This window comes from Oratosquilla oratoria, chromosome 27, assembly GCF_046742065.1.
Source record: "Oratosquilla oratoria isolate Oo_2021 chromosome 27, ASM4674206v1, whole genome shotgun sequence".
NCBI classification, from domain to species: Eukaryota; Metazoa; Arthropoda; class Malacostraca; order Stomatopoda; family Squillidae; genus Oratosquilla; species Oratosquilla oratoria.
In genome coordinates, this window is record NC_134803.1 from 56,184,620 (window position 1) to 56,210,449 (window position 25,830).

The window sequence follows — 25,830 nt, forward strand, 5'->3', positions numbered from 1 at the left end:
ATCTATTCATTTATCTATATACTTATCTACGTACACATTTATCTATTCATGTATTAATCTATTTATTTGTATATTTATCTACATGCTTATCTACGTACGCATTTATATATTTACATATCTATTTTGTATTTTGTTTTAACTGAAAAAAAGGGGGGGGGGGCAGAAATGTACGAATACGAATACGACTTTTGTCCCGAGTTCGAACCCCAGCTTTGGATTTTTTTTTTTCATAGAAGTAATCCACAGTTGAATCCGCAAATCATAATCTTGCTCAATGCATCGGGTTTCTGTATAATATATGATCTGTGGGCCCTTCACTGTTCGATTATGTGAACACAACAGTTCAGAATGTTGCAACATTAAGATGGAAACAAATATTGTGTATATGAATATATGGTAACAGGACAATGAACAGACAAACAGAATATACAATTTAAGAAATCAATTTTGTTGTCTATATGTTATATTTCATTACATGCAGTTAAAGTGAATTCATATCTAAAGCACGCACGCACGCACGCACACACACACACACACACCCCTCATCCAGGAGGTTAACAGCTAGCGATCATAAGTCCAGCACGTGATTCACGATCATGGTGAATCACATGACTTGCTGGTGTAGTGGTTAGCGTCGAGGTCTTTACAAAGCTGCAGACCCGAAATCGATCATCACTTTACACTTAATTCCACTAACACTGCAATCCGTTACTGTCCTCTTTGAGCAAGATGGGGTGTATAAGTGTAAGCCGTAACCGTCAAGTTCTGAGCTCTCATCCGGGAGGGTAATGACTGTCATTCTTGAGTCCAGCACTGATCCAAGACCATGGTGGTGAATCTCTTCTCTCTCTCTCTCTCTTTCTCTCTCTCACCCACTCTCTCTCTCGTTCACTCACTCACCCACCCCCACACACGCACGCGCGCACACACACACACACACACACACACACACACACACACACACACACACACACACACACACACACACACACACACACACACACACACACACACACACACACACACACACACACACACACACATCTTCTTCACTGTTGCCCAAAATGCAAAACTAATAATACTTTCTCATCATCGAACTTACCTTCAGCTGATCTCTGGTCTCAGGAGTGAAGGTGGTGGTCTGTAGGGATACAATGAGCGTGTGTTTGGACTCAACCCACACACGAACCTCCTCTTGCACGGTTTCAAACCGAGCCCAGAGCTCCAAAGCAGTTTCATAACGAAGAATCACCTGTGAATGATAAATAATAAAGCGTTAGAGAAGAGTTCAAGTCGAACAGATGTTGCATTCCATTCTGTTTCAGGTGTGTTTAGGCATTTATGAAATGTGGAGATAAAGAAAAAAACAGGTACTTACTTTGACTAGCCGCTGCGACACGACATTCCATCGAGTTATTTGAGTCTCGACAGTCTTCGTCTTCTCGACTTCGACGGCCTGTACCCGTAGAGTCTCCAAGAGCTCTTCGTTCTCGCTCATGGTTCCCTGAAGGCCCTGCAGGTCTCCAACGTGGGACTTGAGAGTATGGGCATTGACATTGCGTAAGTCGACAGCACCTTCCATTAAGTACTCAACTTCCTGGAGGAACCTGTCCACGGCATCCGAAGACGACATGAACTTCTGCCAGAGGTCAAGCCGCTCCTTGAGGTTGACCTTGGTCTCCTTGATGGTCTCCGCAAGAGACGTGAGGCGGCCCTGAAGGCCGAGGATCTGAGTTTCGAGCTCAGCAAGCTGGCAAGGGTGGTGAGGATCTTGTTTCAGTGCCTCCATGCTCTGCCTCACTTTAGAAATATCTTCCTCCGCACGTGCCAAACCTTCATAGATGGTCTTGCAGCTGTGAATGGCTGCTTTCAGTATCTGCTCTCCCTCCTTATCAACAGCCTGGCAGCGTTCCAAAGTGCTTTCCAAGTGCATCATTGTTAGAGAGATGCGCTCAACGCGGCTCACCGTCTTCTGGACATTGTCCAGGACGAATTCGAGAGAGGTGATGCGTTGCTGGATAGTGCACACCAGTTCTTGGCACGTCAGATTCATTTGACCCAGTGTCTCCATCAACTCTTCATCTTGGTCTTCTTCAGCCTCAGTCACCTGCGTGAGGTGGTCTAAGTTCTCTTTACTGTTCATTACTTTGATGTGTAGAATCTTGTACCTATCTGAAATTTCTCGAAGTTGTTCTATGGATGTGACGTGCGTGTCGATGTCTCGCAGGGACTCTTCGATGCTGCTGAGAGTCTCTTGGGTCTCCGATAGCAGCTGGGGCACCGGGACCACTTGGATCTGGATCCTATGGAGTTCCCTATCCTTCTGGTGAAGGAGTTCCTCAAGGTTATTCCATTCCGTCTTGAACTCCGTCAAAAAGTGTCTCTGCAGACTTTCATCAGTCATAGTCACTATTCCAACAGATTTGTCGAAATGGTTCATGGCTTCGTTGAAGAGCACACTCTGACTGTCGAACTGTGCTTTTAGATTCTGGAAAGAGAAATTATTTTTATTATAAAACATATGTATTTCTGTTTTAGATACATTAGCAGTTATATCACATAATTGTCAAAATCAGAAAAAAGGCTCTCGAGTACATACTGACGAGTTAAACACCATATGAGGACGGAGCCTTTATTTGTACGACGTTTCGCTTATTACAGCTTTTTCAAGTACTTGAAAAAGCTGTAATAAGCGAAACGTCGCACAAATAAAGGCTCCGTCCTCATACGGTGTTTAACTCGTCAGTCTTGTCGGCAACTGCCACTTTCATGAAAATTCTCGAGTACATACCCATATTTCATTGAACTGCTCTCTCAGCCTGTCCTGGTTCTCCGGGGTGAGGTCGATTTCCTGAAGGGAATTCCAAGCCTGTCGACACCACTCCTGGAGTTTGTCCATCTGGGTCTGATAAGCAGTCCAGTGAACATGGAACTCTTCCAGACGTTCTAGTAGATTGCCCACATCCTGACGAATACCTCGAGTCTTCTGGTGTTGGCTGGTGACGCGGTCAAGTAAGGCGGTGCACGTGATGCTCTCACCTATCTTGCGTGCGACTTCCACCAGATGTCCTGTGTGCGCCTCGTGTTGCACGGCCTCCACCAGCAAGTCCTGCAAGGCGCCACGTGGATGCAGGGTACCAACACACGTTAGTAAGGAAAGCTCCGAGGAGAAGGAACTCCATCGCGGTTAGCAAAGGAGTGAAAGGCCAGCGCCCAGTTTATTTTCCAAGGAAGATTAAGAAGTTTTTCACTGGCCTTAAGGGCTTGTGCTGTAATAAGGACACAAGCACAGCTAAAGATTTTCCCCGCCTGAAGGGCCCAAATGGTCTTATTGATAAAGAGCCTAATTTATTGCACAGGGAGTTCCTAAAACTACACCAAAGAATCTAAAACAAAAGAAAAAATGAAAATGTTAATAATGAACGTGGTAGGCTCTGAGGTCAGGACAGAGCTTCCACAGCACAACCACCAGGAGAAGGAATGGTCGTTAAAGGCTTGCTAATGGTTCTACGTAGAGGAATGAAAACACTGCTTAAGGGTAAAATTCTTATTACTAAAGCATTTGAATAACTGGTTAGCGTTAATATAGCATACCAACCTGCATTTCCTGTAAAAACATAGAATTAGAATAATTGTAAATATTAGGAAAAGGCATAAAAAAAAAAACGCATTTCATCACACAAGTCTTGGGATTCAAAAAGAATGAACAACAAATCTTTGTTATCGTCTTACCTCCACTCAGAGTTACAGTGGGAAAAAAATATGGGGGAGCAGATTTGAAAATAGTTGTGAATAATAAAGGAGGGTAAAAGTTACACACTGCAACAGAAAGAAATGCACCATAGAACAATTGATGCACCCTGGTACTCACCTTGCACTGTTCTGTGTTATCTGTGTACGAGTCTGCTGTCAAGGTGGAGACCCCTGTCATTCGTTCGGCAGCCTGAAGAGTCCAAACCTCTTCTCCTTCGAGCTGAGCTGCGAGTCGAGACCACTCTGTTTGCAGATGTACCAAATGGTGGTGTCTCTGCGTGTATTTGTCTAACAGCTGCGATGCGCGCAGGTAAGACCGAGTGTACAGTTGTTGATAATGTATGCGACTACTGGGAGCAAGAGCAGTGTCTAAAGATTCAAGACCCTTTTGACACTGACGCAATGAAATAAAAAGACGCTTATGTTTTTCGATAGTTTGATTTAAGTGATCTAGATCGCGAGCGAAAACCTTGGCATTCAGTGCATTCTCAGCCATTTCAATGAGATTGGTAAGTTCTTTAAGTGTTTCCTCGTACTCTGTAGTAGTAGTGCTCAGTCGAAGAAGACGATCCAGTTCGTTCTCCCCTGAGTCGTGAATTTGACGCAACTGAGTCTGAAGCTGGTCAAGATCCTCTTTGACGGTACTTCCTGGAACTTGCTTGAAGTCATGGGCGTCCATGAGAAGCAGAATGGCACGATCTCGAGTCCTGTCATTGTTGGAAAGGAGGGTCTCGAGCCTAGTGACTTTCTCATCTGTTGGCATGCTACCTTCTTTAATGGACGCAAGCTCATCCTTCAGTGCAGAAACTTCTTCCTCAATATTGTTGACCGATTCAGCATGCTGCTTGTAGTTGACATCTTCCTTTGCTGCCTCTTCTTCTTCCGCTTGCCTGACTTTTTCGACATGAGAAACTTGTTTTCGAAGGTACTTGACACTCTCTTGTACAGTGACCAGCACCTCCTCAGTGAGAAGTTCTTCTGCTGTTTCAGAGACCTGTTCAAGAACGGTGAGCTTTTCTTCAATTATGCGTAGTTCGCGTTGCAAGTGTTCATGCTGCTGTTGGCGTTCTTTAGGATCTTTAGAGTTTCGAATAGTGTAAATGCGGTACTCGATGGTTTCTAGCCAAATCGTGACAGTCTCTACAATGGTGACGATGACCTTTTGAACAACCTCAGTGTCCCGCTGTTTGATTGCGTCCTGCAGCGTGGCAAGGCTTTGGTCGAATTTTTCTTCGCGCTCCTCGTCGGTGGACGTGGAAGAAGGAAGGGGAATGACAGAGGGTCGGGTTGATGGGCTTGGGGTTTCTTTAATCAGCTTCTGACGTCGAGTGATAAACTCAAGTAGTTCAACCATTTCGTTTACCACTATTTCTTCTTCTCCCTCAGGCTGACTTTCTTTAGGTGATAGCCCTTCAACCTCCTCTGTCCCCACCACTTCGTCTTCCTTCCCACCGATTCCCTCCGAAGAGGGCGAAGCGCTCCGAGGCTTCATCTCAGGTGGCCCTGCAGTGTGTTCATCAATGCGTTCATCTCTGATGGTAACCGAGTCGGTGGTCGAAGGCCTTTCGATAACCATGGCCGAAGAGGTTACGACACTCGTTTCATAGTAATCGTCCTCCTGGGAGGTTGGTAGAGTGACCGTCTTGACATCATCCCTTATTTCTAAGATATCACTTGCCTCCTCAAAGGTCTCAGTCTCTACTGGCTCAGCACTTTCTGTTACGAGCTCGACATCCCTCTTTTCCTTCTCATGCACAGGGCTGTAGGAAGGAACTTCTCTGAATTCCTCTTCTTTGGTTACCTCTGGCTCCTCTGGCACCCGCTCTTCGGTCGGTTTTTCATGAACCTCAGGTTTCCGTGCTCTATCACGTGAATCAACTGGAAGAGGCTTTTCATCTTCATCAAGCTCAATCTCTTCTGGCTGCATGTCATCAGAATCATCGAGATAGGCTGGTGTCTTGTAATCCTCTGTTGCTTCTTCGTCGGAAGATTCAGGGTGTTCAATTCTGCCTTTCTCTTCAGTAATTTCGAATACTTCTTTTTCCTTAACGGGCATCTTGTGCTCGGGCTTTTTAGATTCTCGAACAGTAGTTTTGGTTTCTTTTACAACAAAACTTTCCAAATGTTCGGGCTCTTCCGTGACTATAACTTCTTCAATAGTCTTTCTTTCTTGTGGTTCTTTTTCCACAGTCGTAGGTTCTTCTAGAGCTTTAGGTTCTTCATGAGGCTTGCCTCTCAAAAGTTTCTCCTCACCAGGTACTAGAAGCTCCTCCGATAGTGGCTCATCTTCTGCGACCACTGATTTTTCAGCAACTTTAGGTTCTTTGGGTTGCTCCTCAGGCTTTTTAAGTGGTTCCTTGTCGGTCTTCTTCTTCTTCTTTTTAGTCTTAGATATCTTACTCTCTTTCTCAGTCAAGCTTTCCTGTTCTTCTGGGCGTTCTTCAGCCACGATAGCCTTTTCATACTCAGGTTCTTTAGGTATCGCCTCAGGTACAGGTTCCTCTTCCGCAGGTTGTTTCTTGCCCTTCTTTTTCTTCGACTTCTTCCCTTCACGAACCACTGTTTCTTCAACATGCGTAGTTTCGCGAGGTGTCTGTGTTACCGTGACACTTTCTTCGTCCTTAGGTTCCAAATACTTTTCAGGTTCGGTAGGCTCATCAGAAACCGTGGGTTCTTTGGGTTCTCTTCGCACTAACGTACCTTCTTCAAGTTTTGGTTCCTTTGGTACTTTCTCGGCCAGCGTGATCTTTTCAGGTTCTTTAGGATACTCTTTCTCCAACTTATCCTCAGTCTTAGGTTCTGTTGACAATTTCTTTGCAGGTTCTTTTGTCGTTTCTGGTGTCACTTCTTTGGAGGGTGTTTTCTCAACCATTTTTGGTTCTTCTGGGCGTTTCTTGTCTTTTTTAGATTTTGATTTCTTCTTCTTCTCCGGAACCACGGGTTCTTCCTCAACTTTAGGTTCCGAGGGTGTTTCAGGTTCTTCATAGCGTTTCTTACCCTCATCTTTGGGTTTCTTCTGTTTCTCTGAATCCACAACTTCTTCCTCAACCCGAGGTTCTGGGGATGGCTCCTTTTCTGCACATATTTCCTCAGTTTCGGTTCTTACAGGTTGTTTCTTCTCCTTCTTAGCTTTAGCTTTCTTCTTCTTCTTCTTTCCTGGAGTTTCCTCTTGAGGCTTTTGCTTGACGGGAGAGCTCTCCTTAGAATCAGGTGTATCTTCTATACTTTCAGAAACCGTGACCTCATCCTCAGTAGATTCCTGACGTGGCACCGGGAATTCTTCGGGTTCAACTCTTTCTTTCTCAGTTTCCTTGAAGGAAGGTAGTGGAGCAGCTTTGGGTTCCGTTTCCGGAATTGGTTCTTCTTTCGGAGCTTCAGGCTGTGTAGGATATGTGTCCTCTTTCCAAACTTTCTCAACCCGGACCTCCATGGGTTTCTCTTGAGGTGATGAAACTGGCTCAGGAGCGGGCGAGTACGGTTTTGGGAATTTGGAAGTAACTTCTCCATACACAGGGGCTTCTTTTTCTTCCGGTGGAGCCATGCGTGTCGAGTCGTCCGGAGTTGTGATGTCGGCAACTTCTTCTGGTGACGAATCTCGTGTAGGGTAAATCTCCTTTTCCCATTCGATCGTTTTGGTGAGCGATTCTTCCGGAGTTTCGTCCTTTCTGCTAAGATCTGGCAATGGTACCGGCTTCTCTTCCTCCTTAGTTTTTCTTTCTGGTACAGGCTCAGGTACACTTGTAACAGTTTCCGCGAATTCCACAACGTCTACTGTTCTAGTGTGTTCGTCCTCACTTGGAAGCGTCTTCGGTTCATCAGCAATAGGAAGCGGTTGTTCTTTCTGTGGCGTGACTGCTTCTGGTGATTTGTCTGCTGCAGGTTCTGGGAAATGGGGAATTTGTTGTTTCTTCTCCTCATCCTTGTACACTGGAGGGCTAATACCCTTTTCCTTTTCAAGAATAATAGGCTCTGGCATAGAATATTCGGTTATCTGTTCATATTCTTCAAATCCAATGCTTGGTTTTATTTTTGGACTTTGAGGCTCACTCACTGTGTGCATTGGTGAGGGGAAAGTATCTGCCGGCAGAGGATATTCTTCTTCTGGTTCTTGAACTATGAACGCTCTTGGAGGGTCTTTGTGAAGTTTCGGTTTAGTATCTGGTTCAAGATCTTCACGCCAGGCTACGGTGACCTCAGGCTTTTCAGGCTCCTTAGAAGTTGCTGTATCTGCAGCAGGGAAGGGCTCTTCAGCAGTCGTGTCTTTATCCTTTGGCAATTCTTCAACCCTTTTAGGAGTAGTTGGTTTCTTAGGAGAGGTTTCTTTTTCACGGGGCGATGGGGTTTCCTTTACTCCTGTGGGTTTGATTGGAGATGGTGCCGGGGACACAGCCTCAGGGCAAGGGAACTCAGAATCTTTGGGTTTAGGTTCTTCACGCGGACTTTCTTCTGGTATATCAGGTGCTTTCCCTAATGTAGTTTCAATAATTTCAGGCTCTTTAGTATCGCCTGGCTTTTCATATGTAGTTTCACTCCAGACTTTAGTTTCTTCCACACTTGTTGCTTCTGGTGTTTCTTGCTTACCTTTTGGTGTAGGAATAAATTCATCAGGCTCAGGGAATTCTTTCCTATCGGGCTCTGGTATTACTGGAGGTGCCATGGGCAAACTTGGCGCAACCTCTTCCGTTTCTTCAATCAACTTGCTTGGTTCATCTTCTTTGCTTTGGTCATACGTTGGTGAAGTAAACACTACATTGGTTTCTTCATCAACCTTCCTTGGAGTTTCCTTTGGTGAAGTTGGAGTTGGGAAAACGCCTTCTGGAGTTGGGAATTTCACCGCGACAGTTTCGGAGACTTCAGGTTTCTTTTCGTCCGGAGGAGTTTGAGCGATTGTTTCTGGACTTTCAATAATGGAATCATCCTCAGCAGGTTCGGGAATCTTTGTATATTCGGTTTCTGACCAGATACGAGGAGCACTTGGTTCGGGATCTTTCGGGACCTCAGTAGATAATGTTGGCGTTGGAGGAGGTTCTTCAGTCGTCGGCTCTAAAGTTTTTGATGGATACTCAGGCACAGGTGCCGCTTTACTAACAATGGTTTCTTCAAGAGTAGGTACATCATGAGGAACCTTTGACAGTGACACAATGGTTTCAGTGTCCTCAACATCTGAAACTCCTGGAACAAGCTTCTTAGGCGTTTCAGAATCAGGTTTATCTTCCACAATGTCTGTAGCACCTACTGGTTCTTCTTCTTCTTCAGTTTTTTCTGGCTTATCCTCATCTGTCATAATTCTTTTAATACTTCTGAGAATCCTCCCAATGGTAGAGGTGGTGGATGTAGTCTCAGGTTCAGGGGTTTCACTTTGGGTTGCAGTGGATGGCTCCTTAGGAGTCGTGGGTTGTTTTGGTTTCACCACTTCGCCCTTATCTTTTGGTTCCCTTCTTCCCTTTTCTGGCTTTTCTTTTGGTTCTTTAGGTCTTGGTGATGGTGCGGATTCTGAAACAGGTAATGAGGAGTCTTTCAAAGGCTCGACATCACCGGGTAGTTCCATCTCTTCTATTTCAACAGGTTTGCCGTCAATCATGACTATCTTCTTGATAACTGTTCGAACGATAGTTGATTCAGGATCTTCAATGATCTCAGTGATTGCTGCCGATGGCTCCTCTCCCAGAACTTCAGTGATTTCTTCAGGTTCCTCCACGACCTCTTCGGTTTCAACAGGCTTTCCGTCTACCATGATGATCTTTTTGATCACCCGCCGTCTAATGATAGTTCTAACTATTGTAGTGGTCGTTTCCGGCTCCTCAATTGTTTCTATCACTTCTGTTGATGGCTCAACTGTCGTCACAGGCGAAAGTTTGTCTCCAGTTACCCTACGTACATCACCAGGTTCTTCTATCACTTCCTCTGTTTCGACAGGCTTACCATCAATCATCACAATCTTCTTTACTATTCTTTTCCGGATGACAGTTGTAGTTTCTGGCATCTCGATGATTTCGGTGTCAGCTTCAGATGAATCTAACTCCGTGACAGGTAAGGAGTCATCTTTAGTTACATCCTCGGGCTCTACAACCTCCTCAGTCTCAACAGGTTTACCATCAATCATGATTATCTTTTTAATAACCCTTCTTATAGTCGTGGTATCAGGCTCTTCAGTTAATTCCGTAACATCAGTGGATGGCTCATCTCCTTCAGAAACTTCAATAATCTCCTCAGGTTCTTCTACTACTTCCTCTGTTTCAACAGGTTCGCCATCAATGAAGACGATCTTTTTGATAACCCTTCTTATAATTCTCCTTACAGTGGTAGTTGTTGTTGTTTCGGGTTCCTCAACGATTTCAGTCACTTCAGTCGATGGTTCTTCATCACGTGGCTCCAGCGAGTCTGAAACCTCTGTGATCTCTTCCGGCTCCTCAATGACTTCCTCTGTTTCGACCGGCTTGCCATCAACTATAATGATCTTCTTGATGACCCTCCTTCTGATAATCCTCCTTGTGGTGGTGGTAGTTGTTTCAGGTTCCTCAACGATTTCAGTCACTTCAGTCGATGGCTCATCATCGCGTGGTTGCAGTGAGTCTGAAACCTCTGTGATCTCTTCCGGCTCCTCAATGACCTTCTCTGTTTCGACCGGCTTGCCATCAACAATAATGATCTTCTTGATGACCCTCCTTCTGATAATCCTCCTTGTGGTGGTGGTAGTTGTTTCAGGTTCCTCAACGATTTCAGTCACTTCAGTCGATGGCTCATCATCGCGTGGTTGCAGTGAGTCTGAAACCTCTGTGATCTCTTCCGGCTCCTCAATGACCTCCTCTGTTTCCACCGGTTTGCCATCAACAATAATGATCTTCTTGATGACCCTCCTCCTTATAATCCTCCTTGTGGTAGTGGTGGTTGTTTCAGGTTCCTCAACGATTTCAGTCATTTCAGTCGATGGCTCATCATCGCGTGGTTGCAGTGAGTCTGAAAACTCTGTGATCTCTTCCGGCTCCTCAATGACCTCCTCTGTTTCGACCGGCTTGCCATCAACAATAATGATCTTCTTGATGACCCTTCTCCTGATAATTCTCCTTGTAGTGGTGGTAGTTGTTTCAGGCTCCTCAACGATTTCAGTCACTTCAGTCGATGGCTCATCATCGCGTGGTCGCAGTGAGTCTGAAACCTCTGTGATCTCTTCCGGCTCCTCAATGACCTCTTCTGTTTCGACCGGCTTGCCATCAACAATAATGATCTTCTTGATGACCCTCCTCCTGATAATCCTCCTTGTGGTAGTGGTAGTTGTCTCAGGTTCCTCAACGATTTCAGTCACTTCAGTCGATGGCTCATCATCGCGTGGTTGCAGTGAGTCTGAAACCTCTGTGATCTCTTCCGGTTCCTCAATGACCTCCTCTGTTTCCACCGGCTTGCCATCAACTATAATGATCTTCTTGATGACCCTCCTTCTGATAATCCTCCTTGTGGTGGTGGTGGTTATTTCAGGTTCCTCAACGATTTCAGTCACTTCAGTCGATGGCTCATCATCGCGTGGTCGCAGTGAGTCTGAAACCTCTGTGATCTCTTCCGGCTCTTCAATGACCTCTTCTGTTTCGACCGGCTTGCCATCAACAATAATGATCTTCTTGATGACCCTTCTTCTGATAATTCTCCTTGTAGTGGTGGTAGTTGTCTCAGGTTCCTCAACGATTTCAGTCACTTCAGTCGATGGCTCATCATCGCGTGGTTGCAGTGAGTCTGAAACCTCTGTGATCTCTTCCGGCTCCTCAATGACCTCTTCTGTTTCGACCGGCTTGCCATCAACAATAATGATCTTCTTGATGACCCTTCTTCTGATAATTCTCCTTGTAGTGGTGGTAGTTGTCTCAGGTTCCTCAACGATTTCAGTCACTTCAGTCGATGGCTCATCATCGCGTGGTTGCAGTGAGTCTGAAACCTCTGTGATCTCTTCCGGCTCCTCAATGACCTCCTCTGTTTCCACCGGCTTGCCATCAACTATAATGATCTTCTTGATGACCCTCCTTCTGATAATCCTCCTTGTGGTGGTGGTGGTTGTCTCAGGTTCCTCAACGATTTCAGTCACTTCAGTCGATGGCTCATCATCGCGTGGTTGCAGCGAGTCTGAAACCTCTGTGATCTCTTCCGGCTCCTCAATGACCTCCTCTGTTTCGACCGGCTTGCCATCAACAATAATGATCTTCTTGATGACCCTCCTTCTGATAATCCTCCTTGTGGTGGTGGTAGTTGTCTCAGGTTCCTCAACGACTTCGGTCACTTTAGTCAAGGGTTCTTTCTCAGTGATCTCTTCTGGTTCTTCGACTACTTCTTCCGTTTCGACAGGTTTGCCATCAATCATAACAATCTTCTTTATAACCCTTCTGCGAATAACCTTTCTGGTAACTTCCTCAGGTTCTTCGATGAACTCGGTGACCGCTGTCGATGGTACGAGTTTTGACTTTGGCAAATCTCCCTCCTTTGGAACTACAAAGAGTTCTTCAGGCTCCTCAACAACTTCCTCCGTCTCAACAGGCTTACCATCCACAATAATGATTTTCTTTATTACCCGCCTTCTGATAACCGTTGTAGTTTCAGGTTCCTCAACTGTTTCTACGAATTCAGTTGACGGTACAGACTCCAGGGTGACCTCTTCAGGTTCCTCAACTACCTCTTCGGTTTCAACAGGCTTGCCATCGACCATGACGATCTTTTTGATAATCCTTCTTATAGTTCTCCTTACAGTGGTAGTAGTTGTTTCAGGTTCTTCAATTATTTCGGTAACTTTAGTTGATGGTTCATCCTCAGTCATTTCTTCAGGCTCTTCAACGACTTCCTCCGTTTCGACTGGCTTACCGTCAACCATGATGGTCTTTTTGATAACCTTTCTCCTGGTTGTAATTGTCGTTATCGGTTCACATATTTCGGTTATTTCAGTCGATGGCTCTGAAGTGACTTTGGTTACCTCTTCAGGTTCTTCAACCACCTCCTCTGTTTCGACAGGTTTACCATCAATCATAACGATCTTTTTGATCACCCTTCTTATGATCCTCTTTATTGTGGTAGTTGTCTCAGGTTCCTCAATTACTTCAGTCACCTCGGATGATGGTTCTTTCCCGTACGGCTGCAATGAATCACCTTCAGAAACTTCAGTAATTTCTTCGGGTTCTTCGACTATTTCTTCTGTTTCGACGGGTTTGCCATCGATGATAACTATTTTCTTGATAACCCTCCTCCTTATTACCTTCCTGACAAGGGTAGTAGTTGTCTCGGGTTCCTCAATTACTTCAATCACTTCCGTTGATGGCTCACCCATACCTGGTTGCAGGGAATCTCCTTCGGAGACCTCAGTGATTTCTTCAGGCTCTTCAACTACCTCTTCTGTTTCGACTGGCCTACCATCAACCATGATAATCTTTTTGATAACTCTTCTTCGAACGATCCTTCTTACTGTGGTGGTAACAGTTTCGGGTTCCTCAGTTATTTCAGACTTTTCAGTGACTGGTTTCGTTTCCAAAGGTCCTGTCACTCCAGGTTCATCCACAACCTTCTTTGTTTCGACTGTAACATAAAGTTTATCTGTCTTTCTTGGCTCTTCAGTTACTCCGTCTTCTACACGTGTAGGTATATCATGCAGAGGTTCTGTTGGCACTGGGAAGTGGATTACCTCAGTCGTTTTCTCTTCTTCATATTTTGGAAGTCCGACTTTCTCATCCTTTGCAGTTGGAATTGCTTCAGTTGTCGGTTTCATCTGAGTTGTATCATAAGTAGTGATACTAAAGGGTCTATCATCTTTGTCAGATTCTTTAGGTTCATGAGATTCCATGGATGGTTCTGGGAATTCTCCGACTGGTTTGGGTGGAGCTTGTGGAGATTCTTCAAATTTGGGAGGTTTGGCAGTTTCCTCAGGTGGTTCAACTGGCTTGCTCTTTGCTACGATTATTTTCTCAGGTTTCTCAGGTTCTTCTTTGGGTGGATAGAGGACATCTGTAAAGGAGACCGTCGTAGTGCTCTCCTTGATCTGCTCGGTGTCTAAGACTTCCTTTGGTGTTGGGAAGGGTTCTTCCTTCCCCTCTGTAGGCTTATCATCAATTTCTTTGAGTTTTTCTGGTACCAATACTGGCGTTGGCAACTTGGAATCTTCAGTACCCGTAATTGTCTCTGGATACTTTGGCAACCCAACTTTCACATCCTCTACCGTTGGTATTGGTTCAGCTTCCGGAGTTATACGATGGGTATCGTATATGGTCACATCAAATGGCCTATCATCATCAAATGGCTCTTCAGGTTCATGAGACTCCCCGGTGGGCTTAGGAACAGGCGCTTCACCAACTAAGGTGTCTTCTTTCACTTCTTTAGGCACATCATCTGTTTCCTTAACTTTGTCCGGTACCGGTTCGTCAAGTTTGGGTTGTTCTTTTACATCGGGCGTTGGTAACTTGGAATCATCAGCATCCTTTATTTCTGGATGTTCTGGCAACCCGACTTTAACATCATCTACTACCGGTGTTGGTTCTTCTGCCGGAGTTACACGAGAGGTGTCATATGGCTTATCATCATCAACTGGCTCTTTGGGTGAATCAACTGGCTTCCTATCCTCTACCGGTACTTTTTCACTCTCCTCTGGTGTATCACTTGTGGAATCTAAGCTCTCTGGTTTGGGGAACTGGACAACTTCGGTTTCTTTTTCTTTTTCATACTCTGGCAATGGGACTTTCACTCCTTCTTCTGTAGGTATAACATCGGTCGCCGGCTCTGCACGAGGTGTATCATACGTGGTAAGACGGAAATGTTTTTCATCTTCAACTTCTTTCGGTTCTTGAGTCTCTTTGGATGGTTCTGGGAACTCTCCAACTGGTTTCGGGGGAGGTTGCACAGCTTCTTCAAACTTTGGAGGACTTGCAACTTCCTCTGGCAAGTGAATGGGTTGGGTTGTCCCTTCAGGTATTCTTTCAGCCTCTTCTGATGGCTCCTTCTGAGGATATAGAGGTTGCGTAGTGACTGTTACAACAGTTTCTTTAAGTTGTTCTGTATCGAGACGATCCTTTGGTGTTGGGAATGCGCTTTCTTCTACAACTACGAGATCCCCCTCTTCATACAAAGGTGGATCCTTTCTCTCTTCCTCGTGAATTTCGTATTTTGGTTCTGGGAATTGTTCCTCACCTGTTTTCTCCTCCAGTTCAGGGTATTCCGGAGGAGAAGCCGGACTCATCCGCTGAAGGTCATCCTGTATAATGATAGGTTCGGAGTCTGTTAAAACAATTGTTTGAGGATACATTTTTTGTTTATATATTTCACAGGGTTGCTGGTTATCCTCGGGTTCTTGAATAGGGCCAGACACAGAGGGGAAATCACTTATGGGTGTTGGGAAAGATGGTGGTACGTCTGGAATCTCCGTTGGAGGTTCCATAGAAAATTCGACCGCAGGGGCTGTGGAATCTGGTACTTGTATAGGTCCGTGTCCTGTTTCTGGAGGATAGACTGAGTAAACATCTTGTTCCCACGTGGTGGTTATCGTGACATCTTTGGGTTTTTCATAATAAGAATCATCTGGTGTTGGGAATGGCTCTAACACGGGTTCTTCTACTTCTCTGAACAAGGGCGGAGGCATACCTTCACATACGGGTAAGACTGGGGTATCTTTTGTACTGCTGGGCATGTCAACGTACTCTGTTTGTGTTTCGGGTTCCTCTTCTGTCAATATTGATTCGATAGTTTCTTTAACTAGTGTTGCAGTATATGTCTCACTTTCCGAAGGGGAGCCTTTCCGCGACGACTCTTCCGGTTCCTCTGATTCAAGAGGTGGATATTCCTCTGTCGGAAGCGGAGCATCTTTCTGAACATCATGGTCTTCCTCTTGTTGCTCTGGTGTCTGTTCTAGAGTATCTGGCTCAAACGTGGTGGCTTGAGAATCAGGTTTCTCTGTATATGGCATTTGCATTGGTTCATGGAAGCTTTCAAACTCTTGAGGATGGGCGAAAGGTTGATCTTGAAGTTGTTCATGATGTACTTGATACTGTGGAATATTAGGTGACGGAAGAGGCTCCGGTATACTAGAAGTTGCTTCTTCAGGCTGAATTTCAGGATACAGGTCTTTTTCAAAAGAGACGCTTCTTGAATCTGGTGAAGGAGGAGTCTCGTACTGCTGGGAGATATGAGGCTCAGGGAATTCTCCAACCGGTTTAGGGAAAACGGTCACTTCTTTTTGTTGTTTAGGGGGAGACAGAGGAATTTCTAGGCACTTTGGAGAATCTGCTGTAGCTACAATTTTGTCGTGAAGGGGATGAAGAGGTGTTGGTGTATATTGCTCTGAATCAGAGAATGGCTTTGATTCTGAAGGTTGCGAAGGTATTAATTCTTGTTCTCCATCAGCCACAGGTTCTGGGAACGGTTCGACTGATGGATATGAATCTTCTTTACTACTGATAGGCACGTATTCGGAGTCTTTCTTTTTGACAACAGTGGCTGGCACTGGGAAAGGATCAGGAGTTTTTTCTAATGTCTGTGGTTCCTTAGGCAAATCTGTTTCTTCCTGAACTACTAAAGTGATTTCTGAAGATTCAATATCTTCCTCGACAATAACATCTGGTTGACATTCAGAAATATCAGATGGAACTGGGGAAACGTCATCCTTTTTATCCTTGGGTTCTTCCATACCTTTTTCAGGTTTCTCCATTGGAGGAGAGACTGATTCAGACGGTGATGGGAACGGTTCTGTTTCAGAATCTTTATCTTTCGACGATAAAGGAGGCACTGGAGGAGCTGGTGGCATTTTGGTTGTTTCCTGAATAGGTTGATCTCTGTCATGTTCTTCTGAAGATTTCAGATAGACATCTTCCTTCCACACTGCTGGTAATTCCTCTTGAAGTTTTGGTGTGTCAATCTCAAGAGTTGGAGAGGGAAGAGTGCCTACTACTGCTGGTGGTTTATACTCTTCCTGTGTAAGTGAGGGAGGACTATGAGGTATTTCTTCCGTTATCTTCATTGACACTTCAGGGATTGGTGCAGGTTGATCAGGTAGGCGTGACTCGACCGGGTACAATTCATCTTCCCAATGTTTCGGGACATCTTCGGAAATTTGAGGTGTATCCGAAGTTACTGGTTCAGGGAATGCTGGAGGTTCCTCATAATCGTCCCGCGAGTCAGGAATGTTGGCCAAATCTATAACTGTGACACCAGATCCGTCATCTGGCATTCCAAATTCAGTTTCTGGTTCCTCAATGACTTCTTCAGTTTCAACTCTCTCTCCATCAATGATCTGTATCCGCTTAACAACTCGTGTTCGACGGCGTATAACCCGCACTTGAACATCGCGTGTTTCCGGAGTGTCAGCAGCTATAGGTTTTCCTTCAATATGCTCTTCAGACACTATTGGTTGACCATCGACAATCTTTACAGTGCGTATTACTTTGGTCATCGACGGAGATCCGTCCTGGGGGTGGCTCTCAATACTTTCACTGACTGGCAAGGTAATAGGTTGAATATAACCAGATTCAGGGGGGTATTTGTAAGTTTCTTCTGGCTGTTCAATACGCTCCTCTTCAACTACCTCTTTACCATCGACCATACGAAGATGGCGAATGACTCTTATATTTTTCTTGACAACTGTAACACCACCATCTTCTACTTCAACTTCATGTTCTCCTTCAGGTAGTCCCTCAGAAGTTTCAAGAACTTCTTCTGGCTCTTCTACAACTTCATCAGTTTCGACTGGTAATCCATCAATCATAACAATTCGTTTAATTCTTCTTCTTCTGATAATCTTCCTGTATTGAGTCTCAGGCTGAGTTACGTCATCTCCTTGAACGTGTTTAGACTCTACTACTTCTGGAAGCTTACCTACTGCTTTAGGTTCCTCTATTAGTTCCTCCGTCTCTACGGGCTTACCGTCAACCATAATCACCTTCTTTACAATCCTTCGAACAACGGTTGTAATTTTAGGTTCCTCAATTACCTCTGTCACTTCAGTTGAAGGTTCGAGTTCCGAAACTCCCTCAGTCACTTCCGTGACTTCTTCAGGTTCCTCCACTACTTCCTCTGTTTCAACTGGTTTCCCGTCAACCATAATGATCTTCTTTATGATACGCCTCCTGATTATCTTTCGGACAGTGGTGGTCGTGACTTCGTCCTCTGGAGATGGTTCATAATCTCCTTCTTCGGGTTCTTCCACGACCTCCTCAGTCTCTACTGGTTTACCGTCAACCATGATCACCTTCTTAATAACCCTTCTTCTAATGACGGTTGTAACTTCAGGTTCCTCAATGACTTCCGTCTCTTCAGTTGAAGGTTCGAGTTCAGAAGTGGGGACTGATTTTCCCTCTGTAACTTCCGTGACTTCCTCAGGTTCCTCCACTACTTCCTCTGTTTCAACTGGTTTCCCGTCAACCATAATGATCTTCTTTATGATACGCCTCCTGATTATCTTTCGGACAGTGGTGGTCGTGACTTCGTCCTCTGGTGATGGTTCATAATCTCCTTCTTCGGGTTCTTCCACGACCTCCTCAGTCTCTACTGGTTTACCGTCAACCATGATCACCTTCTTAATAACCCTTCTTCTAATGACGGTTGTAATTTCAGGTTCCTCAATGACTTCCGTCTCTTCAGTTGAAGGTTCGAGTTCAGAAGTGGGGACTGATTCGCCCTCTGTAACTTCCGTGACTTCTTCAGGTTCCTCCACTACTTCCTCCGTTTCAACTGGTTTCCCGTCAACCATAATGATCTTCTTTATGATACGCCTCCTGATTATCTTTCGGACAGTGGTGGTCGTGACTTCGTCCTCTGGAGATGGTTCATAATCTCCTTCTTCGGGTTCTTCCACGACCTCCTCAGTCTCTACCGGTTTACCGTCAACCATGATCACCTTCTTAATAACCCTTCTTCTAATGACGGTTGTAACTTCAGGTTCCTCAGTGATCTCTGTCTCTTCAGTTGAAGGTTCGAGTTCAGAAGTGGGGACTGATTTGCCCTCTGTAACTTCCGTGATATCTTCAGGTTCCTCCACTACTTCCTCTGTTTCAACTGGTTTCCCATCAACCATACTGATCTTCTTTATAATACGCCTCCTGATTATCTTTCGGACAGTGGTGGTCGTGACTTCGTCCTCTGGTGATGGTTCATAATCTCCTTCTTCGGGTTCTTCCACGACCTCCTCAGTCTCTACCGGTTTACCGTCAACCATGATCACCTTCTTAATAACCCTTCTTCTAATGACGGTTGTAATTTCAGGTTCCTCAATTACTTCCGTCTCTTCAGTTGAAGGTTCGAGTTCAGAAGTGGGGACTGATTCGCCCTCTGTAACTTCCGTGACTTCTTCAGGTTCCTCCACTACCTCCTCTGTTTCAACTGGTTTCCCGTCAACCATAATGATCTTCTTTATGACACGCCTCCTGATTCTGATTATCTTTCGGACAGTGGTGGTCGTGACTTCGTCCTCTGGAGATGGTTCATAATCTCCTTCTTCGGGTTCTTCCACGACCTCCTCAGTCTCTACTGGTTTACCGCCAATCATGATCACCTTCTTAATAACCCTTCTTCTAATGACGGTTGTAACTTCAGGTTCCTCAATGACTTCCGTCTCTTCAGTTGAAGGTTCGAGTTCAGAAGTGGGGACTGATTCGCCCTCTGTAACTTCCGTGACTTCTTCAGGTTCCTCCACTACCTCCTCTGTTTCAACTGGTTTCCCGTCAACCATAATGATCTTCTTTATGATACGCCTCCTGATTATCTTTCGGACAGTGGTGGTCGTGACTTCGTCCTCTGGAGATGGTTCATAATCTCCTTCTTCGGGTTCTTCCACGACCTCCTCAGTCTCTACCGGTTTACCGTCAACCATGATCACCTTCTTAATAACCCTTCTTCTAATGACGGTTGTAACTTCAGGTTCCTCAATGACTTCCGTCTCTTCAGTTGAAGGTTCGAGTTCAGAAGTGGGGACTGATTCGCCCTCTGTAACTTCCGTGACTTCTTCAGGTTCCTCCACTACCTCCTCTGTTTCAACTGGTTTCCCGTCAACCATAATGATCTTCTTTATGACACGCCTCCTGATTCTGATTATCTTTCGGACAGTGGTGGTCGTGACTTCGTCCTCTGGAGATGGTTCATAATCTCCTTCTTCGGGTTCTTCCACGACCTCCTCAGTCTCTACCGGTTTCCCGTCAACCATGATCACCTTCTTAATAACCCTTCTTCTAATGATGGTTGTAACTTCAGGTTCCTCAATGACCTCTGTCACTTCAGTTGAGGGCTCAAGTTCCGAGGTGGGGACTAATTCGCCCTCTGTAACTTCCGTGACTTCTTCAGGTTCCTCCACTACCTCCTCTGTTTCAACTGGTTTCCCGTCAACCATAATGACCTTCTTTATGATACGCCTCCTGATTATCTTTCGGACAGTGGTAGTTGTGACTTCGTCCTCTGGTGATGGTTCGAACTCACCTTCTTCGGGTTCTTCCACTATCTCTTCAGTCTCTACTGGTTTACCGTCGACAATAATCACCTTCTTTATAATTTTTCTTCGGATGACATCCTTTGGCCTAGGTTCAGGTTTCGGGAATTCCCTAGAGATCTCTGAAGTTATTTCTTTGCTAAAATCTGGCATTTTTATTTCTACGCTTTCCTCAGTAGTTGGAATAACTTCTGTTGATGGAATCATACGCGTAGTGTCATAAGCAATGACACTGAAGGGACTGACCTTTTCAACCGATTCTTTTGGTTCGTGAGAATCCCTGGTTGGCTCTGGAAACTCTCCGACTGGCTTTGGTGGAGGTTGTAGAGATTCTTCAAATCTAGGAGGTTTGGCAATTTCCTCCGGTGGTTCAATTGGCTTGCCCTTTGGTGAGGATATTTTCTCAGGATGTTTTGGTTCTTCTTTGGCAGGGTAGAGGGTATGTGTGAAGGTGGTCGTTGTAGTGATATCCTTCATCTCCTCAGTGTCTAAAGAAACTTCAGGTGTTGGGAAAGGTTCTTCTTTCATCTCTGTTTCTTTGAATTTCTCCGGTTGTTCTTCTACCACCGGCGCTGGCGACTTTGAATCATCGGTATCCTTGGGTTCTTCTGGATACACTGGCACCCCAACTTTAACATCATCTACCGTTGGTATTGGTTCTGGCGCCGGAGTTACACGTGGGGCTTCGTATATGTTTGTATGGAAGGGCCTAACCTCATCGGTTGACTCCTTTGGTTCATCACCTTTCGGTTGTTCTTTTAATACCGGCGTTGGGAATTTTGAATCATCGGTATCTTTGACCTCCTCAGGATACACTGGCACCCCGACTTTCACATCATCTACCGTTGGTATTGGTTCTACTGTCGGAGTTACACGAATAGGTTCGTATGTGGTCGTATGGAAAGTCCTAACCTCATCGGTTGGCTCCCTTGGTTCATGAGAGTCGCCGATGGATTTAGGAACAGGCATATCGCCGACTGGTTTTGGGAAAACGGATTCAGGTTCCTCGAATCTGGGAGAGGTGGCAGATTCCTCTGGTGGTTTGACTAGTTTGCTATCCTGCACAGGTATATTTTCACTTTCCTTTGGTCTTTCCTGTTCTGGATAAAGGGAATGGGTGAAGGCTACTGTCATTGTGCTATCTTTCATTTGCTCAGGTTCTAAGCAAACAATAGGTGTTGGGAAAGGCTCTTCCTTCACCTCTGTAGGCTCATCATCGGTTTCCTTGGGTTTGTCCGATACTGGCTCATCACCTTTAGGCTGCTCTTTTACTACCGGCGTTGGGAATTTGGAACCATCGATATCCTTGGTTTTCTCTGGATACACTGGCAACTCGACTCTCACATCGTCTACCGTTGGTATTGGTTCTTCTGCGGGAGTTAAACGAGAGGGTTCGTATGTGGTCGTATGGAAAATCTTAACCTCATCGGTTGGCTCCATAGGCTCATCAGATTTCTTAATAGGTTCAGGAACAGGTATTTCACCAACTGGTTTTGGCACAGCGTGTTCAGGTTCTTCGAACCTTGGAAGACTAGCAGTTTCCTCTGGCGGGTACACTGGTTTGCTATCCTGCATAGGTATTTTTCCAGTCTCTTTTGGACGCTCATGCTCAGGATAGTGGGCATAAGTGAACGTGACACTTGTATCGACGTCCTTTAGCTGGTCAGTTTCTAAGTTGTCATCTGGCGTTGGGAACGTCTTTTCGATAGGGCTGACCGGCCTCTCCGGAAGCTTCGCAGTTTCTGAAAAGCTTTCGGTAATATGAAGCTCTCTGCCTACAGCTACATCCTGTATAGGTCTATCATCAATGGAATGTGGACTTTCTGGTCTGGGGAACTGAGCAATTTCAGTTTCTTTTTCTGGTTCATGGACCGGTAGTGGGACTTTCATACCTTCCTCTGTTGGTATAACATCAGTTGTCGGTTCTACATGAGGAGTATCATAGGTGGCAACCAGGAAAATCTTTTCATCTTTGGATTCTTTAGGTTCTTGGGTGTCTTTGGAAGGTTCTGGGAACACTCCAACCGGTTTCGGAGGAGCCGGTACAGTTTCTTCAAACCTTGGAGGACTTGCAGATTCTCGTGGTGGACTACGAGGTTTGCTCTTCTCCTCTGGTATTTTTTCTGCTACTTTAGGTTCCTCTTGCGTCGGGTACAGAGAACTGGTGTATGTGACTGGCATGTCGACATCTTTCAAGTCAGTGACATTTATATCGACTTCTGGGACTGGGAAGGCCTTTTCGGGAACATACTCTAATGCACCAGATTCAATAATCTCTTCAGGTTCTTCAATCACTTCTTCAGTTTCGACAGGTTTCCCGTCTATGATAATTATTCTCTTGATTACTCTCCTTTTTATAATTTTTCTCCTTGTAATAGTTGTGGTTTCTGGTTCTTCAATGACTTCAACATCTTCGGGAAGTTCTCCTTCGATAAATTCTGGTTCTTCAACGACTTCCTCAGTTTCAACAGGTTTACCATCAATGATAACAATTTTCTTTATGACCCGTCTCCTAATTATTTTCCTGACTGTGGTGGTAATGACTTCGGGCTCTTCTATAACTTCACTGACATCTGTAGAAAACCTATCTGAAGGACCTTCATCTGGTGAGGGTTCACCTTCAAAGACCTCCGTGATTTCCTGTGGTTCTTCGACGACTTCTTCAGTCTCGACAGGTTTTCCATCAACCATGATAATTTTCTTGATGATCCTCTTTCTTATTATTGTTCTCTTGGTGGTTGTTGTGATCTCAGGCTCTTCTGTGATTTCAGTATATGGTTCAACTCCGGACAATTCCGTAACTTCCTCGGGTTCTTCAACGACTTCCTCTGTTTCCACAGGCTTCCCATCAATAATTACCACTTTTTTGATTACCCTCCTTCTTACAATTCTCCTAACAGTAGTGGTAGTTGATTCAGGCTCTTCTAGGATATCAATAGTACCTGTTGAAGGTTCCTCAATGACTCTGACATCTGGTGAAGGTTCACCTTCAAAGACCTCCGTGATTTCCTGTGGTTCTTCGACGACTTCTTCAGTCTCGACAGGTTTTCCATCAATCATGATAATTTTCTTGATGATCCTCTTTCTTATTATTGTTCTCTTGGTGGTTGTTGTGATCTCAGGCTCTTCTGTGATTTCAGTATATGGTTCAACTCCGGACAATTCCGTAACTTCCTCGGGTTCTTCAACGACTTCCTCTGTTTCCACAGGCTTCCCATCAATAATTACCACTTTTTTGATTACCCTCCTTCTTATAATTCTCCTAACAGTAGTGGTAGTTGATTCAGGCTCTTCTACGATATCAATAGTACCTGTTGAAGGTTCCTTAATGACTCTGACATCTGGTGAAGGTTCACCTTCAAAGACCTCCGTGATTTCCTGTGGTTCTTCGACGACTTCTTCAGTCTCGACAGGTTTTCCATCGACCATGATAATTTTCTTGATGATCCTCTTTCTTATTATTGTTCTCTTGGTGGTTGTTGTGATCTCAGGCTCTTCTGTGATTTCAGTATATGGCTCAACTCCGGACAATTCCGTAACTTCCTCGGGTTCTTCAATGACTTCCTCTGTTTCCACAGGCTTCCCATCAATAATTACCACTTTTTTGATTACCCTCCTTCTTATAATTCTCCTAACAGTAGTGGTAGTTGATTCAGGCTCTTCTACGATATCAATAGTACCTGTTGAAGGTTCCTCAATGATTCTGACATCTGGTGAGGGTTCACCTTCAAAGACCTCCGTGACTTCCTGTGGTTCTTCGACGACTTCTTCAGTCTCGACAGGTTTTCCATCGACCATGATGATTTTCTTGATGATCCTCTTTCTTATTATTGTTCTCTTGGTGGTTGTTGTGATCTCAGGCTCTTCTGTGATTTCAGTATATGGCTCAACTCCGGACAGTTCCGTAACTTCCTCGGGTTCTTCAACGACTTCCTCTGTTTCCACAGGCTTCCCATCAATAATTACCACTTTTTTGATTACCCTCCTTCTTATAATTCTCCTAACAGTAGTGGTAGTTGATTCAGGCTCTTCTACGATATCAATAGTACCTGTTGAAGGTTCCTTAATGACTCTGACATCTGGTGAAGGTTCACCTTCAAAGACCTCCGTGACTTCCTGTGGTTCTTCGACGACTTCTTCAGTCTCGACAGGTTTTCCATCGACCATGATGATTTTCTTGATGATCCTCTTTCTTATTATTGTTCTCTTGGTGGTTGTTGTGATCTCAGGCTCTTCTGTGATTTCAGTATATGGTTCAATTCCGGACAGTTCCGTAACTTCCTCGGGTTCTTCAACGACTTCCTCTGTTTCCACAGGCTTCCCATCAATAATTACCACTTTTTTGATTACCCTCCTTCTTACAATCCTCCTAACAGTAGTGGTAGTTGATTCAGGCTCTTCTAGGATATCAATAGTACCTGTTGAAGGTTCGCCTTCAGAGAGGGACACAACATCTTCTGGTTCTTCAACGACCTCTTCAGTTTCAACAGGTTTTCCATCAACCATTATGATTTTCTTAATGACTCGTTTCCTTATTACCCTCCTGACAACTGTGGTCGTAGTCGTAGGATCTTCGATAACTTCAGTAACGACAGAAGAAGGATCATCTTCAGTAGGCACTGAACTTCCCCTGTCAGGAATGTCCGAAACTTCCATGGGTTCCTCTATCACCTCTTCGGTCTCAGTAGGTTTGCCATCTATGATTACGATCCTCTTTATGACACGTCTTCTGATACCTCTCATAACAGTTGTGAATTCAGGTTTCTCAAACACCTCTACAGGACTAGTAGCCGATTCGTCAACGACTTCTTCAGTCTCAACTGGACTGCCTTCGACCATTACTATTTTTCTAATTTTCTTCTTTGTAACTTTTTGTATCTTTGGCACAGGAGTAGAAAATTTGAACGACATGGTTTGAGTTTTAGCTTCTTCCTTCTCTGGTTCTCCTTCAAGTACTACCGTTTCTACAGCAGAAAACCTCTGTGGGGATTTTCTAGATAGCACTTCCACTGCCTCTAGAGAACTATCAGGTTCATCCTCTTCGACTTCCTCTTCTACTTCTACAGGTTTTCCATCAATTATAACAATTTTCTTAATGATACGCATTCCTCTTTTAACCAAGCGCGTGAAGAATCCAGGTTTATCTGGTGAAGGCAACAGCTTTGAGCTGGAAGGCACGTGAGTTGCAGATTCTGGCTCGGATTCAGATTTGATTGTCTTTATAATTGGACCTACGCTACTAACTTTCTGTGTGGTTTTGACTTGCTCGCTTCCCGGTAAACTATACATTGTGACTGTTTCAACAACTGTACTCTCTGGTTCATGACCTACGTCACGCTGCTGCTGACTTTCAGGAGTGGCCTCAGACTCTTTGGCCAGGATCTCCTATAAAGGCAGCGTACATGAATTATTCGTTGCGTCTGTGGTAGTGATTACGTCTATCACTATCACACATATCTTCTGACGATAAGCTTTTACGTGTGTTGTGGAAATGTGGCATTGAGGAAAAGGACTACAAGGTTAAAATTTTAGGAAGACTAGACTTGATTCGAGGAAGGATCAAAGAACTTGGAGAGGAGAAGGACAGGAAAGATAACAGATGGATAGAACTAAGAGGATAGATAAGGACATTTTGGCTTGTGATGGCAGATGCG

General features: G+C 44.7%; 1 protein-coding gene across 10 annotated transcripts in view; it reads right to left on the minus strand.

Annotated features, from left to right (window-relative positions):
* LOC143040098 (uncharacterized) overlaps positions 1-25,830 on the minus strand; it is a 426,287-nt gene that overhangs the window by 46,913 nt on the left and 353,544 nt on the right. For 9 of the 10 annotated variants that reach the window (XM_076210786.1, XM_076210787.1, XM_076210785.1 and 6 more), the window contains 4 exons: positions 3,872-25,561; positions 2,792-3,109; positions 1,379-2,488; positions 1,103-1,252 (listed from right to left, as the gene is read on the minus strand). In XM_076210786.1, the coding sequence (XP_076066901.1) occupies positions 1,103-1,252; positions 1,379-2,488; positions 2,792-3,109; positions 3,872-25,561 (23,268 nt within the window). The remainder of the gene's footprint in view (positions 1-1,102; positions 1,253-1,378; positions 2,489-2,791; positions 3,110-3,871; positions 25,562-25,830) is intronic. The other variant, XM_076210790.1, reaches the window with a different exon arrangement.